General features: G+C 43.4%; 1 protein-coding gene across 1 annotated transcript; it reads left to right on the top strand.

The window, feature by feature from the left end:
* The first annotated feature begins 990 nt into the window (after nucleotides 1–990).
* On the top strand, nucleotides 991–7,301 carry ARC (activity regulated cytoskeleton associated protein). Its single transcript, XM_010709352.4, has 3 exons — nucleotides 991–4,456; nucleotides 4,989–5,152; nucleotides 5,558–7,301. Exon 1 carries the CDS (start codon nucleotides 1,660–1,662, stop codon nucleotides 2,872–2,874), a length of 1,215 nt encoding a protein of 404 aa, XP_010707654.1. The 5' UTR covers nucleotides 991–1,659; the 3' UTR covers nucleotides 2,875–4,456; nucleotides 4,989–5,152; nucleotides 5,558–7,301.
* Nucleotides 7,302–15,667: the final 8,366 nt, after the last annotated feature.

The raw sequence follows: 15,667 nt of genomic DNA, 5'->3' as shown, positions 1-15,667 counted from the left end.
AGGGACCCATTCTAAGCCTGCCTGGCACATTGCCCATCATCTCGAGCAGAGGCAAGTCACCTCCTCGGTGGCAACAAGCTTGAAACCTCTTTTTAGGTAATATTCATGAATTAGCATCCCATTACCTCCGGTCATTGTCATCGGGAGGGGACGAGAAGCCCCGGATGTCCTCAGAACCCCTCCGGGGAGGTTCCGGCGGGGAACTCTCACGGATTAGGGAATCCTTTATCTTTGGCTTACATAAGTCCCCGGGTCTCCTTTTATGGTTGGCTTTTCCTGCTTTGTCAGGAGCAAAGAACAAATGTAGCTTCATCTGCGCTTGTGGGTTGGCTAACTGATTAAGCATCTGATTCAAGCTAAGTACGGAACAGGCTTTTGATGGGCGGATTTAATTCGGTGTAAAAACCAGGATGCCATCCCCCTCCCTGACCGAATATTCCCAAGATAGCGGTTGGTCTTGTGCAATTAAGCAGTGGGGATGACTCCCACCTGCCAATGCTTTAGAAAAGTCCAGAGTGCTGCAGTGTGTACTGAAGTGGCTCCTTTGAGTATTTCCCCCTTTTCCTTCCCCCCTCCTTTTCTTTTCTTTTTGTCTCTCCCTCTCTCCTTTTTTTTTTTTTCCTGCTGAATTGTCACCATTTCCAAGCATGTGCACTAGGAGTGAGCAGCTCTGTGTATGTGTGTGTGCACACATGTGAGGGCATGCGGGGGGACCGTGGGTATCTGCCTTGGTGTGACACACTGAATTCCTCCTCATCTCTCCCTCTGAGAGCCCTGCCAGGAGAAGCATGCTAATGATGACCTTGCTGAGTAAATAGTTGTGGCATGAATAAGTGTTTTTCCTGCAATCTGAAAGGCGGAAGGTGCGATTACTCATCCATCTATCCAACTGTCTCCAGCACCTTTCAAGTGCTTCTCGCATCGAGTCTGGGGGCGTAGGCGAGGGGGTGGGAAGCGAGGGGAGGCTGCCAAGATCTGGGTTGCCACAGACACCGGCCTCGCTTTTCCTCCAATGAATGCTGTGCTGAGAGTGTGAGAGGAGGCAGGGCAACACCCACATGTTGAGCTGTGTGGGGTATAAGTAGATGGAAGTGCCTGGACTAGTGGCAGTTCAGACAGGGAAGAGAAGCAGAGCTCTTTGCATCTATACCGAAAGCAATTTTGTCTCGACAAATTTATCGGAGAAGAAATCATCAGGATTTTTTTTTTCTTTTTTTTTTTTTGCAGCACTAACAGCTTCCAGCTTCTGTGAGCATTGCTGTGTGTTTCAACGAGCGGGGACTGCGCGCTGTTTGAGATTCTCAGCTACGGACAAGCAGGTAGTGGGCACGCGTTTGGGGTCAGACATCTTAGCCAACTCCTCTCCTTGTGCTCCTGAAGGATCCTCGCTCTCTCTGGGACACTCTGAGCACGTGAGACCGGCATTTCCAGGAGGAGAAATTTGTCTCCAACTCTCTCTGCGATCCACGGGGACTGAACAGCTCGCTCTGCGGTGATATCTGATTTGGTTGTGTTTGTGTCTAAAAGTCCTTTGAGGGGGGTTTAGAAGTCTCTGTGTGTTGTTTGGGAAGTGCTGTGTTGAGGTTTTTAGGAGCAGGCTCTAGGGCCAAGGCATATAATCCAGTTCTGTCTGTGTTCCATACTCATACAGCAGGAGCCATGCAGCTGGACAATGTCACCAATGCTGGCATCCACTCCTTCCAGGGGCACCGTGGAGTGGCTAACAAGCCCAATGTGATCCTGCAGATTGGGAAATGCAGGGCAGAAATGTTGGAGCATGTCAGGAGAACCCACCGGCATCTCCTGTCTGAAGTCTCCAAGCAGGTAGAGCGTGAGCTGAAAGGTTTGCAGAAATCAGTGGGGAAGTTAGAGAATAACTTAGAGGACCATGTGCCAACTGATAATCAGAGATGGAAGAAGTCCATCAAGGCCTGCCTGGCTAGGTGTCAGGAGACCATTGCTCATCTGGAGAGGTGGGTCAAGAGAGAGATGAATGTTTGGAAGGAGGTCTTTTTCCGTCTGGAGAAGTGGGCGGACCGTCTGGAGTCCATGGGAGGCAAATATTGTCCTGGGGAGCACGGCAAACAGACCGTGTCTGTTGGGGTGGGAGGCCCAGAGATAAGGCCAAGTGAAGGGGAGATATATGATTATGCCCTTGATATGAGCCAGATGTATGCACTGACCCCTGGTCCTGGGGAGGTGCCCAGCATCCCTCAGGCCCATGATTCCTACCAGTGGGTGTCTGTGTCAGAGGATGCTCCAGCATCCCCAGTGGAGACTCAGATCTTTGAGGATCCCCATGAGTTCCTGAGCCACTTGGAGGAGTACTTAAAGCAGGTGGGTGGGACAGAGGAGTACTGGCTGTCTCAGATCCAAAACCATATGAACGGTCCAGCTAAAAAGTGGTGGGAGTACAAGCAGGACTCTGTCAAGAACTGGGTTGAGTTCAAGAAAGAGTTCCTGCAGTACAGTGAGGGGACTCTGACAAGGGATGCTATCAAAAGGGAGCTGGATCTACCCCAGAAAGAGGGAGAGCCCCTGGACCAGTTCCTCTGGCGCAAGAGAGACCTGTATCAGACCCTCTATGTTGATGCAGATGAGGAGGAAATTATTCAGTATGTGGTAGGAACCCTCCAGCCCAAACTGAAGCGCTTCTTGAGCTACCCCTTGCCCAAGACCTTAGAACAGCTGATTCAAAGAGGGAAGGAAGTCCAAGGCAACATGGACCACTCAGAAGAGCCCAGCCCTCAGAGGACCCCCGAGATTCAGTCTGGGGACTCTGTAGAGAGCATGCCTCCCTCCACCACTGCCAGTCCTGTGCCAAGCAATGGGACACAACCTGAACCTCCTAGCCCACCAGCTACTGTCATATGAGCTAGCTGGATGGAGACGGCAATCTGGGTTACATGAAAGGGAGAAAAGGGCATATTTAGGAAGCTTCTGCTCAAAGAGAGGTTCCAGCTGAGACATGACATGAGGTGTGCTCAGTCCAACAGCCCATAGCAAAGGAATTAACTTTGCTTGTGGGGGGAGGGTGGTGAAGGGGGAGAGGCGCCTTAGGATGTGGTTGCCCACCTCACATGAGCCACACAATCCAGTGGTGCTGGAGATGCTACTTGCACCACTGCAGGGAATGGACTATTTTATAAGACCCATGACAAGAAACTAGAGACAATTCCCCAAATTCAGAAGCAGTTGCTTGGCACTGGCGGCTTTCAAGGACTTCATATGAGTGCAGCTATTGGCTGAGGGTTCCTACCCATCTGGATCTCTTCTCCTTCTCCCCTCCCTCTTCTGAAGAGGTGTCCTTCTTCTGAGAGGACATCCTTCTTTTGACCCTTGCCCATTTCTATTCTACCACTGGGCTTCTGTGTACTTGACAGTCTCCTATTCTATCTTGATCTAAAGGACTAAATTTTTTTTTTATTATTTTTTTTATTTAAGAAGAAATGCTATGACTTCATGAAAAGAAAACTTTATGAATTTGGATAATTTTTAGTGGTTTTAATTTTACTGCGCCTAACACCTGCTTTAATGCTTTTGCTCCCAAGAGGACAGTTTATTCCTTATCTTAGTTTCTGTTCACTCAAATCAAGGTCACTGCAGTGCAGAAGCAAATTTTACCCTTTCTCTGCACATTATACTGTGCATTCAGCAGTAAATAGAGTTTCAGATTAAATTCTGAGTTCATTTATTGAAAGGAAAATGTGTCTTCCTTCAGAGAAGGGAGAGTGTCAAGATGGAGAGAGAAAACACTAGAGAGATTTTAGCAGATGGGGGAGGAGGAGTGGGGAGGAGGGGTTTAAGGGAAATAAATCTTTATATTTTGAATGAAACAAACAAACACATCCTAAATCCAGAGCAAAATATCCCCAGAGCAGCAAATCATGTCCATGCTGATGAGTGGAAACAACACTCCTGGAGACAGAAACTTCTGCCATATAAAAGCAAAGCTAAGTGAAAAGAGGAGCTGTATGTCCCAGCACAGGCTCAACCTGTGCATCGTAAAGAAGAACTTCTGCTTTAACAGACAGACTCAAAATACTCTTGGAAAGTCTGGCACCTCTGTCCTGGAGCACCTGAGGACAAAGCACTGTCTGCTCACACAGAACTACTATAGCAGTCCGTGTGCATGGATGGAAGCAGGCTTGCACTTGGTGACATTTTCCATGTTGAGACAGCAATGCTCAGTCTTCACCTCACTTTGACCGATGGCTGATGATGGGAGTTAGAGATGAAATTGCTGTGAGAATTATTTGGCTCTTTGAAGCTTCTCAAGGCTGGACACATCTTGAGCATCATCTGCATTCATCACCAGACCAAATAAGAAACATCTCTGCAAGGAGATACAGCAGTGATGCAGCAACAGGAGTGCCCCTGGGATGTTCCTGGCACTGCAACAGTAGCAATAGTGGCTTGGAAGACCTTTGGCTTGCTTCCTTCCAAGAGGCTAAAGGTAGGACAACTTTCTGACATTGTTCTGTCTGCACTGCTTAGACCTAAGTTAGCCTATCCAGTGAGAGCCTTACACTGGAATATATGGGACGTAAAGTGCTGTAAATGGCAAGGTAGAGCTTGGAGGAAAAGAAGGGAGGGACAACCAAAGGGAAATAAAGGACAGTGAAAAGAAAACGTTTCCATACACAGCAATCTTACACATTCCTATTAATATGGGGAGGGAGTGGGAATGATCTGCCCCATGAAGTTTTGGGCTTGAGTGCCTAGCTGTGACAACACATCACAGGTCAGTACACAGCCCAAAGTGGATGCATATCTGTTCTGCACATCTGCCTAGATGTAAGTTTTTGTTAGGAGGAGCGAGGGCTCTCCTCTCACTTGTTTAGAGTGAATTAGTCTGCAGTGGCTGTGTCTGTAGAGAGAAATGAGCAGTTCTTACTAATGACCTGGAATGGGTGGTGGAGGAGTGGGTGTCACTGCTGAGGATGAGCTGGCCATGCGTTACAAGCATTATCTTCTCTTGATTACAGTGACTCACTCAGATCCTCCTCTGAGAAAAAATCACAATGCTCAAGACTCGGAAGGAAAGCCAAAGGGAAAAGACTTCAAAACCAGTGATTCAACATGGGACCTGCTGCCAGGATCCCCAGCCACCCAGTGCCAGATCCACTGTCTGAATGAAAGCCTGGCACAGGTAATTACCTCTCCTTTTATCCTTATGGGCCTTTCTTAGCTTCTTCATACCCCTACTCAAGATATTGAATAGCCCACGTGCAAATATCTGTGCTAGTCTTGGGACCTCAGAACTAAGTCTGAGACCTCAGACACAAGTGTCTATCTCAACCAGATAGTGGGATTTCAGCTGCTTGATTTAGGAACACAAGCATCAGTCCCAGTGATTAATGCCCTGGGAGTGGTATACGTCCTGCTTTACTTTCTGCTGGACCACTGCCAAATGCTTAAACTAAAATGCCTAATGAGACTTCCAGCCCTTGAGCACCTGGTGGGCACAGCTGATTATAAACCTATCTCCTGAGAAATCCCTTGTACTCACCACTTTGGAAATCTAATGTGACCTGTGTCATCTTTTTTCTTTTAGAGATTCCTGCTGCACCTGTTACTGAATTTCCTTCTCTGTGCCCAAGAGTCATGTCTTCCCAGGTGATAAGCAAGCACTGCTAGAAGACAGGGCAAAGTGAGCACCAAAGAGCCTCTCATGCAGTGCAATGCCATACTCAAGATGCTGAGAGCCTTGAGTGAAAGGTGGAGCCACTTCCAACAGGATGAAGAAGAAGCTGAGCTGGTCCAGCTAGTCCAAGTGAAGAAGAGAGTGTTAAGAAAGAGAAACCAAGGGGCAGAACAAAAGAGCCAAATCTGGGCTTTGAGGACAGCAAGGATGCTGCGCTTGTAGTGACTGTCTGTTGATATGATACCATACCTCTGCCATCTGCGGCCACTGAGAAATCTTCACTGGATTATCAGTTAGAAAAAAACTTTCCTGATTAACTTTGCCAAATGAATGATCCTACAAAGGCTACGAACCCTCCATGCTCTCAAGGCTGTAACTCATTTTTCCTGAGTTGAGGGTCGCTTCATTTCATGCGGGTATCAGTTTTCAAACCTCAAACAGCTCTAGGGGTTCGGAGAAGCATCCTGGGGTACAGGTGCTTGTCTGAACTGCTTGAGTTTGCACAACAGGGCCAGCTGTCTTGCCAAAAGGGACGCTCTTGTGAGACAGCAGGCACTTCCTGGATCTGCATGGGCCAGAGTTACTGCAAGAACCAGGGTTCTTGAGTTGGCTTTGGTATGGCTGCTTCCATCCAGACCCAGGAAGTGCAAAAGGTGCATGAAAGACAGTATGTGAATTGAACCAAGCCTTTTTGCAAGACAGTTTTGGTTCACATCTCATTTGAAAGGATAGTTGGTTCCTCTCTCTTCCAGAGCCAACTGTCCTGGGTATGTGTGTGTGCGTGTCAGTGCGAGTGTGTGTGTTTTGAGCCAACAAATCTACTTAACCAAATTCTGAGTTGTTCTGTTGTGTTTAAACTAAGCCAATTGAACTTAATGTGCATTCCAACATTGCTCAACAGAAATGTCCAGGACTAGAAAATTATGTGAAAACATGTGTAAGTCAAGTTGGTAGGCATCATCCCAAGGTCAGTATGAAGTTTGATTTTGAGGTGCTTAATTTCTACAGTCCTTCTCAAGGGACCTAACTGCCTCAATAAGCATTTTCTATATCCATAGACTTTCCAATGAATTAGCCTGCCCGTGCTACTTGATTTGGTCCTGAGCTTTATACATTTTGAACTGACTTTGTGGAATGTGCACAAGTAAATATCCTTGGCTGATTTTATTTCAGTTATTGCTCCTAGCTGACTGGAGCTTTACTTGTAGCACCCTGGTTTATATTACCAGTTTCTCCAGGAAGGACTGGTAGTTTGTTTTGCTGGGGCAAAGTCATGTGAATGAAGAAGTGTGTATGTGTTGTGCCTGTGAAACTTTAGCGAATTTCAATTACTGGATTTTTGTTCCTTAGGCAATTTTACATTTGATTCTGACAAAACTACCTTAGAGTTTTTATTTTTACTAGAAATATTATTAATTCAAACAACCTTGTACAAAAGGCAAACACACTGAATCACTGCAGGTTATAGGGGTTGAAGCCAAAGGTCTTTGTAAGCCGACATCACTTGCCCTAGATCTGACTGTATCAGACAGCATATTCCTCACATGTTATGTTGGAGTTACAAGATCACACCAAGCCACTAGAACCTGTCAATAGAATAGTGCTACACTTTATTTGCTATTGTAGCAAAGCCTTTTGTAGATTTATACAATAAAACTTTGAAATATCTGCTTCAAATGCTTTGTGCCTTGTTTTCTTATCTTTCTTCTTTGGTTCCTGGGACACTCAAGTATTTACTACTCTCTGAAAATTTAGTCTTGTCAGTCATCTGGGCTTATTGGAGTCATAAATCTTACTCGATAGTTGACATAAAAATTGAATGTACTGGGCCTTTTGAGAAGAGAGTTTAGATGTGGATAAAGAGGTGATTTAATTGTTTTATTTAGCCCCTCATATTGGGTCGCATGTGGTCCAGGAGTCTGGGAGACATGGGACTGTGGATTATGCAGGTTCTTTTTGCGTACAGCAAAGAGAAAGTTGACTGAAACAGAAGGCAATCACATCTACCCACGACTGAGAGGTAATTTGCATGGATGAGCTGAGGCAAGTCAGGACAACTTAAAGAGGTTGCTAAGCCTGAATTAACTCTACCTGATATTTAAAGTGACTGCAGCAGTCAGAATTGCCAGCGCTCAACAGCACAGATATCCAGGAGCTAGTGCTTTGCTACTTGATGTATTCCTTTACAGCAGAGATGTTCTTCATTATCTGGGTTCATAACCTATAAAATACTTCCAGGTCATCAGGACTGAGGGAAGGGAACGTGTTAGGGGAAGTAGCTCAGAGAGCTTTAAACGTATTTCTGCAATAGGCTAAGTTCAAAGATCTGGTCCCAAAGACCTTCATCCCATGGGACACTGCCAAATGCATCTCCCTGGTATTCCCTTTGGTGGAAAGGCAGGACATGGTCTGATGGCCAAAGATCCCTAGATGCCAACCAATAACCTTTATGTCTTCTGCCATTTACAGATCATTCAACCACAAACTCAAGTGTGAAAAATGGAAGTGGTCACGTCCCCAAGCTGCTGGACTTTGAGGAGCATTGGAACAGTGCTCTCAGACATAGTTTCAATTTTGAGTGGTCCTATGTGGAACTGCGAGTTGGACTCAATGATCCTGATCTGTCCCTTCCAACTCAGAGATTCTATGATTCCATGAAAGTTTGAAGATGTAATTTAGGTCCACAGCTAAAGCTCCACCTTTGTGCTCCCAACAATAGAAAAGAGATGAAAAACAGCCATTGAGATGTCAGACCAGCAACAAGGTATAGACAAAGTCATCCCATGCTGGGAGAGTGTTGGAGGAAGCTGGGTAGGATAAGAAAGTTAGACTTTGCACAGTCCATGAACATAGACAAAGGACCAATGCCATGTCTCACAGAGTAAAAGCCAGGAGCAGTTCGGCTGGAGATGCTGAGCTCTTCCAGTAGAGGGGGGCAGAACTCCACTGTGCACGATGGGAATTAAAACTAAAAAACTGCTAGAAAAGAGAAAAATCATTCTTGTTATCCTTCATCCTCACCTGGCACACTCCCACAACTTCAGCAATATGATTGTTTTGGGGGAGGATGTCTACGGGCAAGGAGGGAGAATCAAGGTCAATGCAAGGTAGTATGGATTGCTGATAACCAACATGCAGTGGAAGAATTTGGAAGAGATGGAAGTATCGTGCAAAAGGAGGTGAGAAAGGTAGATGAGAGTGGGGAATGCCTGACAGTACCAGATGAATTTTGTTGCAGATCTTTCTGGATTTGAATCCAATAATTGTTGTTTACTTTCTTTCTGCCATTTCCAGCTTAAAATCTCTAGAGATTCGCTGAACACACACCTTCATTTACTGAAGAAATACCTTATCAATGCTCCTGGATTGATCAGCAGGGAGTCACCTGAAACAGATATAGCCCAGCCCTGCCTCAAACTAGTGGAAATCCTCTCCAAAATTGAAGTAGGAACACCCCACACCCTGTGTTTACTGGGGCATACAGAGGTACTCAGAAATTCTCAACTCATTGGTTGAGAATGAATGTGAAGTCACACACACACAGAACTGATAAGAAGTCATTGATTCATGCATATTTGATGTTTTCCTTTCCTTTCCTTTCCTTTCCTTTCCTTTCCTTTCCTTTCCTTTCCTTTCCTTTCCTTTCCTTTCCTTTCCTTTCCTTTCCTTTCCTTTCCTTTCCTTTCCTTTCCTTTCCTTTCCTTTCCTTGCCTTTGCCTTGCCTTGCCTTGCCTTGCCTTGCCTTGCCTTGCCTTGCCTTGCCTTGCCTTGCCTTGCCTTGCCTTGCCTTGCCTTGCTTGCCTTGCCTTCTTCCCTTTTCTTTTCTTTTCTTTTCTTTTCTTTTCTTTTCTTTTCTTTTCTTTTCTTTTCTTTTCTTTTCTTTTCTTTTCTTTTCTTTTCTTTTCTTTTCTTTTCTTTTCTTTTCTTTTCTTTTCTTTTCTTTTCTTTTCTTTTCTTTTCTTTTCTTTCTTTTTTCCTTCCCTTCCCTCCCCTCCCTTCCCGTATCCTCCCCTCCCCTCCCCTCCCCTCCCTTCCCCTCTCTCCTCTCCCTTTTGTCTTTTATCTTTTCTTCCTTTTTTTTTGTTTTCCTTACTCTCCATCAGAGCTATAATAACGAGTTCTTTAATTTTCTTATTTAAGGCAGCTTAAAGAAAGTTGTGAAATAGACTTTCTGAGAGTATTGCATTCACATATGAAACATGTTCTCCCCTTTTTTTCCCACTTTCTCTCTTTTTATTTTTTTTTATGGAAGTGCTTGCACTGGTCAGTCATGTAAATCACATTTACTGACTCCTCTACCAGACGTATGTTTATGCACAGCATAACTGCTTCCCTAGAGCCACTTTTTTTCCAGCAAAGCAACATGTAATTAGGGAGGCTGTGAAATTTTTCTTATTGACACAATTTGCTATAATGGCTCCACTTTCCATGTCAATATGATGCTCTGAAGCTCCAGGCACTCACTGTGATCATGCAGTTGGACATTATTTTAGAACTATTCCCATAGCTACTACAAGCAGGCATTAAAGGCAGGCTACATGCTCTCTATAACGAATATCTAATAATAAAAAACAGAAAGGTGGATTGCTAGGTGCAAAATTGGGTTAAATTCAGCAACAGTTTCAGATGAAAAAAATGCAAATGATAATTACTCAGGAGACAACCATTTTTATTACTTTTTAGGCTACATTTCTGAAACTGATCGTGCAGTGTAACTACGTCTTTTCATCTTTCCCTTTGCAAGTTTAATACCTTTCAACCTGTGAGCTTGCATCACACAGAAGTTCTCAAAGTCAGTAAATTCCTATATTTGTGGCACTGAGGGACATGGGTTATTGGGCATGGTGGTGATAGTTTGATGGTTGGACTAGATGATCTTAGTGGCCTTTTCCAACTTTAATGACTCTATAATTCTATTCTGTGATTCTGTATGCTTCTTAAATACATTTGCTGAACAGAAGACAGTTGTTCCATTGCTTCTTCATGGCACAGGCAATATGACATATAAAAGAACACACACAAAAGCCTGAAGTCCATAGAAAATCAGATGTTATTAAGTCCTGAATCCTATAGATTCACTTGTTGGAATAAACGTGATTGCTCTTGATTCCTTTTTTTTTCTTTTTTCTTTCCCTAAAGGAATAGCACCATCTTTTTCAAAATAAACCTTTTTGACTTTTTGTTTCAAAACAGCACTACTTAAAAACTGATTTCAAACTGAAAAATAACAAAAGAAAGAGAAAAATAGAAAGAGAAAGGTTAGAATACTCATAACCACATAGGTTTTGTTACAGGACTGAAAGGCATATGCTGTTTGTTTTTTCATTTCCGACTTCATCCATTACCTCACTTGGAAGATTTCTCCTCTGAATTCAACTTCCTTCATTTTATGCACTCCTTATTTGACTGTTGAACTTACAAGACCTTCATTGTTTCTCTCTCTGCCAAAATACCTGCGTGGTTCTATGCTGCACACTTCAATGAGGCAGAATTTTCTGAAGATCCTAGAAGCAGTGTGAAATCTTTATCCCTAGTAAAGTCATTTCCCCAACAAAGCTGATGAATGATCCCTCTTTGTATCCATATCCTTCTCCTGCTAGGGACCCCAAGCCTGGATGCAGTACTCCAGATGACATCTCTCAAGGGAAGAGTTGAGGGGGACAATCCCCTCTCTATCCCTGCTGCAACCCCTCTTCTCATGCAGCCTAGGATACAGTTGACCTTGCAGGCTCTAAGCACATAGTGCTGGCTCTGGGATTGCCTTGACCCAAGCGCAACACCTTACAATTGGCCTTGTTCAACTTTATTATGTTCACATGAGTCCAGTTTTCAAACCTGCCCAGGTCTATTTGGATAGAATTCCTTCCTTCTACTGTATTAATTGCATAATTCAGGTTAGTGTCATCAGCAAACTGAGATCAATTCTATAATCTAGGTCACTGATAAAGATGTTGAAGAGCACTGGTCCCAAGATTGACCCATGGAAGGCATCCACTCATGACCGCCATCTATCTGGACATGGAGCCACTGTCCACAATGCTCTGGCTGTGACCTTCTGATCAATTCTTTATCCATTGACTAATCCACTCTTCAAATCCCTATTTCTCCAACTTAGAGATAAGGATGTGATGTGGGACCATATCAAAGGCCTTGCAGAAGTCCAGGTAGATGACATCACTTGCTCTTCTCTACTAATGCTGTTAGTCTAGCATTCCATCCAGGTGCTCTCACTAGCCATGCTGAGGCTATTCTATTGTCAAGAATATGACAATAGTGTAAAAGATCCCTCAGGGAAGTCGAGCACAATAGATACTAAAATAACCCTTCTTCTCAACCTTGGTTTCTCAGTTGCACACATATTGCCCAGAAGTCCTCTCTGGAACTTCAGAAGGACTGTGCAGGTCTTTACATACTGTATAGAGTATCTGGTCCTAGAAAACTGATAAGGAGAAGGTAATCCCAAAGCAGACTTTCTAGATAGCATAACGGTTCTCTTAGCACTCCTTTGATGAGAGTGGCAGGGACTTCATGTACCAGGAAGAGGAAATCTTGGGGTCATTCCCTCTCCATTCACTTAACTAACTGTCTCCTGGACTTTTACAACCTAAAGCAGCCACCCTTCTGCCCTGATCCCTATAGCTCCACAGATCTCTCAGGTCCCTAATGGCCCCTAGGCCTAATGAGAAAAACTGGCTCATTTGCAGTCAGTGTCACATCCCAAAAACACACTGTCCTAGTGAGGACACCTTGGATATGTTATCCTCCTGTTTTTCCTTGGAAGGTAGTGATACTAAAGTGGAGAGAGTGGTTTACAAAATGTCTAAAAGTGAAGGCAAGTAAAGGCAGAAATTAAATAATGATTACAGACATCTCTTATTCATGTAGAATCCCCTCTGAGATATCACTCACATTGCATGCGTCAGCCAATATCATCATAAGTATCATTCTCATTTTATATGTGGGGAAACAGAGGCATGGTGATTAATTATTTACCAACATTAGAAACAAACAACAGCGTAGGATTTTCTATTAGTGCTTTGTGCTTTCACTGCTCAGGTAATAGTTTTCTCTGCAATCACTGTCACTTGTTTCTCATGGCCATTTAAGGAACCTAAATCTCCTTGGAATCAAGTAGAAACTAGACCCTAATTTATCATATTTCAAAGGCCTTTAACTCTTGAGATCTCCTCTACACAGACACTTGCAGTAAAGGAGAACCAAACTTAGTAAAAGAAGACTCTGTAAAGGAAGTGGCTCACTTCCCGTTGACAGGGGGAAGGTCTGAAAGTGAATTAAGCTTCACTAAATTAACAGCTCTTGATCTTTATGAGGTGTTTCCACATCACACTGGACCATATCAGTAACTTCTCTTGCTCTTTCCCACCAACAGACAGACCATGGTTGCCTCTCTATGACAACAGCACAAAAATCTGTTCTGCTTTGCACAGAGCATCTAGAGCATCACAGATATTACAAATTCCATACAGAATCGGCCTTTGATCAGCAAGCACACACAGACTGATGCAATTTTACATGATACAAAATCAGGCACATGGAATAGCATACAATTGTCTTAAAAATCCAGATAAATAATTTTTCTGTAGGTTTTTTATACAGGATATCAGATTTGAACAGCTGGCAAATGTCATTCTGTAGTATATGTCACATATCATCTATCAAGATCATGAAAAAATGCACTTTATTTTTTCCTGCCAATTTTCACTTTTTTTTTGTTGTTGTGACCTTAAATGATAGTAGTTAAAGGGAGTGGGACCTTTCAACAGGCACTGGACCAAGCTAGATAACTTAGCAGAGGCCACAAAAAATCTCTGCAGAACAGGAGCACATTGACAAAGCTGTTTCACCTGGAACCAGCCAAAGGGAAATTGGGTTAATTTTTACCTATACCAGCAGAAATCACTGTCTGGCAACAATTCTCACACAAGAGTAGAATTGTTTTTACTGTAAGCATACAGTGTGAAACAGGATTTGGAAGCAATAAAAACAAACAGGAAGAATCTGCCTTGTTAAAATAAAGAATTCCCTGTTTTTCCCACCCATGTCACCCAATGATGTCTTTTCAGAGACTGGACATAGTGTCAAATGTCCAAAACCAGCACCACATCAGGGCAATGAGACCAGAGCTAGGCTCGTTTGCCATCCAAGAGAGAAATGGCTTCACCCAGTGGCTCTAATTAATCCTAAACCCTGCAATGCATTCAGGGTAGAGAATAACATCACCTTGGCTGGCCCCTTGTACACTCTTCTAGCTTTGGGAAGTCACCTTTTCTGCTTTTGTGGAAAAGCTTTCCAAGACTACCCACAACTCATGAACTTGTATTCCCTTGCAATTCTGATCATCAGAAGCAATCAAGCACCTTTGTGTTTTTTTTCTTCCTACTCAACCTTTTTTTTTTTTTTTTCCTAGTATTCAGAGTGCAGAATAGCCATTTCCCTGTTTCCTAGTTGCTGAAATAAAGCTGCAATCACAGACTCCAAAGCTATCAAGCCAGTGCCTTTCCCATGGCTTGGAAGAAACTAAATAATAAAATAATAATAAGTACTTTAAAAAAATGTATAAATAAAATAAGGGAATCCTGAAAAACTCAGTCCTCTGTCACAAGGCATTCATAAGCATTCTCAGCTCGTTTCTGTGTTGCTGAGGCTCCACATCTCAGAAGGTAGAAAGTGTCAATCAGGATTTTTGCTATTAGAAGCAGGGACCCAAATCTCTATGGAAACGAGACAGAGGTGATGGTGACTACATAGAAGCATTCTGCATTGATTCCCATCCCAACAGTTTACATTTGCTCAAGGTATTTATACTGTTGTCATTCTAGAAAAAAAACACAAAATTATTTAGTTTTCCCGGTCCTGCTTCACCTTTTCTGTACACTCTAACATCAGTCAAGGAACTATAACCTTTAACTAGTTCTACTTCTTTGCTACCATATTATCAATGACTAAACTTTTGATGCAGGTGGAAAATCAATCTAATGAGTTTCCATCTATAGAGAATGTCAGGATATAAAGCAGATTTGCAGCATTCCAGGATGGATTTCACTCTCTATGACTCCCTGAAAGGAGGCTGTAGCAAAGTGGGGGTCAACTTCTTTTCCCAGGTAACAGCAATAGGATGAGAGATAATGGCCTCAAGATGCACTGGGGGAAGTTCAGATTGGATGTTAGGAAACATTTCTTCTCTGAAAGGGTAGTAATGCATTAGAACAGGCTGCCCAGGTTGTTGGTGGAGTAACCATCCCTGGAGCTGTTCAAGAAAAGGGTGCATGTGGTGCTGAGGAACATGGTTAGTGGGCATGGTGGGCATGGATTTACAATTGGACTAGACGATCTTAGTGGCCTTTTCCAAGCTTAATGATATTTTGATTCTATGGTGCTATGATTTATGAATGGAGATACAAGCAGAGAGGATGCTTCAGACTAAGCCATTCAGATCAGATCAATATGTATGCGGTTTCCCTTACACTTTTGTTGCTGTTCTTGGATTAAAGGAGAAGAATTGGTGAGTTATTCATCCTTCTGACCGTATTTAAGGAGGTGAATGGATGGATTCATAAGTGGAAGAAGTTCTGTGTCTGCCCTTGTGGAATCTGGAATCTGAAATAATGCTTGGCCATGCATGAAGTTGAAAGATTAGAGTTATAGCTTCTAATTATACAACTCCGTACTGTACAACAGTAAATATGTGGGAAGGGACAGCGGAGAGCCAAGGGGCCATGAAATAGGTACAGCGAAGGTCCAAGCATCAGACATAACAAACTTGCTATATAAAATGCATCATGACATAGTTCTGACATTGACTCAGTGAAGGCAGAGAGGACTGTCTCCTAGGAACTTTGGCTCTGGCCCTCACAGACTCAGTGAGTCCCTGCCTAAATATATTACAAGTCAAGCAGAAGCTGTCAAGTCCTGGGGTAGTAGTTTAATAAGGATTGCAGCAGGGGTTTTAATAAGGGTTTCAGCAGGAAATGTCAAGAATGACTTTGAGTATGAATCTTG

The sequence above is a fragment of the Meleagris gallopavo genome, chromosome 3 (assembly GCF_905368555.1).
Source record: "Meleagris gallopavo chromosome 3, MGAL_WU_HG_1.1, whole genome shotgun sequence".
NCBI lineage: Eukaryota > Metazoa > Chordata > Aves > Galliformes > Phasianidae > Meleagris > Meleagris gallopavo.
Note: the sequence above shows the minus strand (reverse complement) of the source record. Positions and strands in the feature narration are given on the sequence as shown.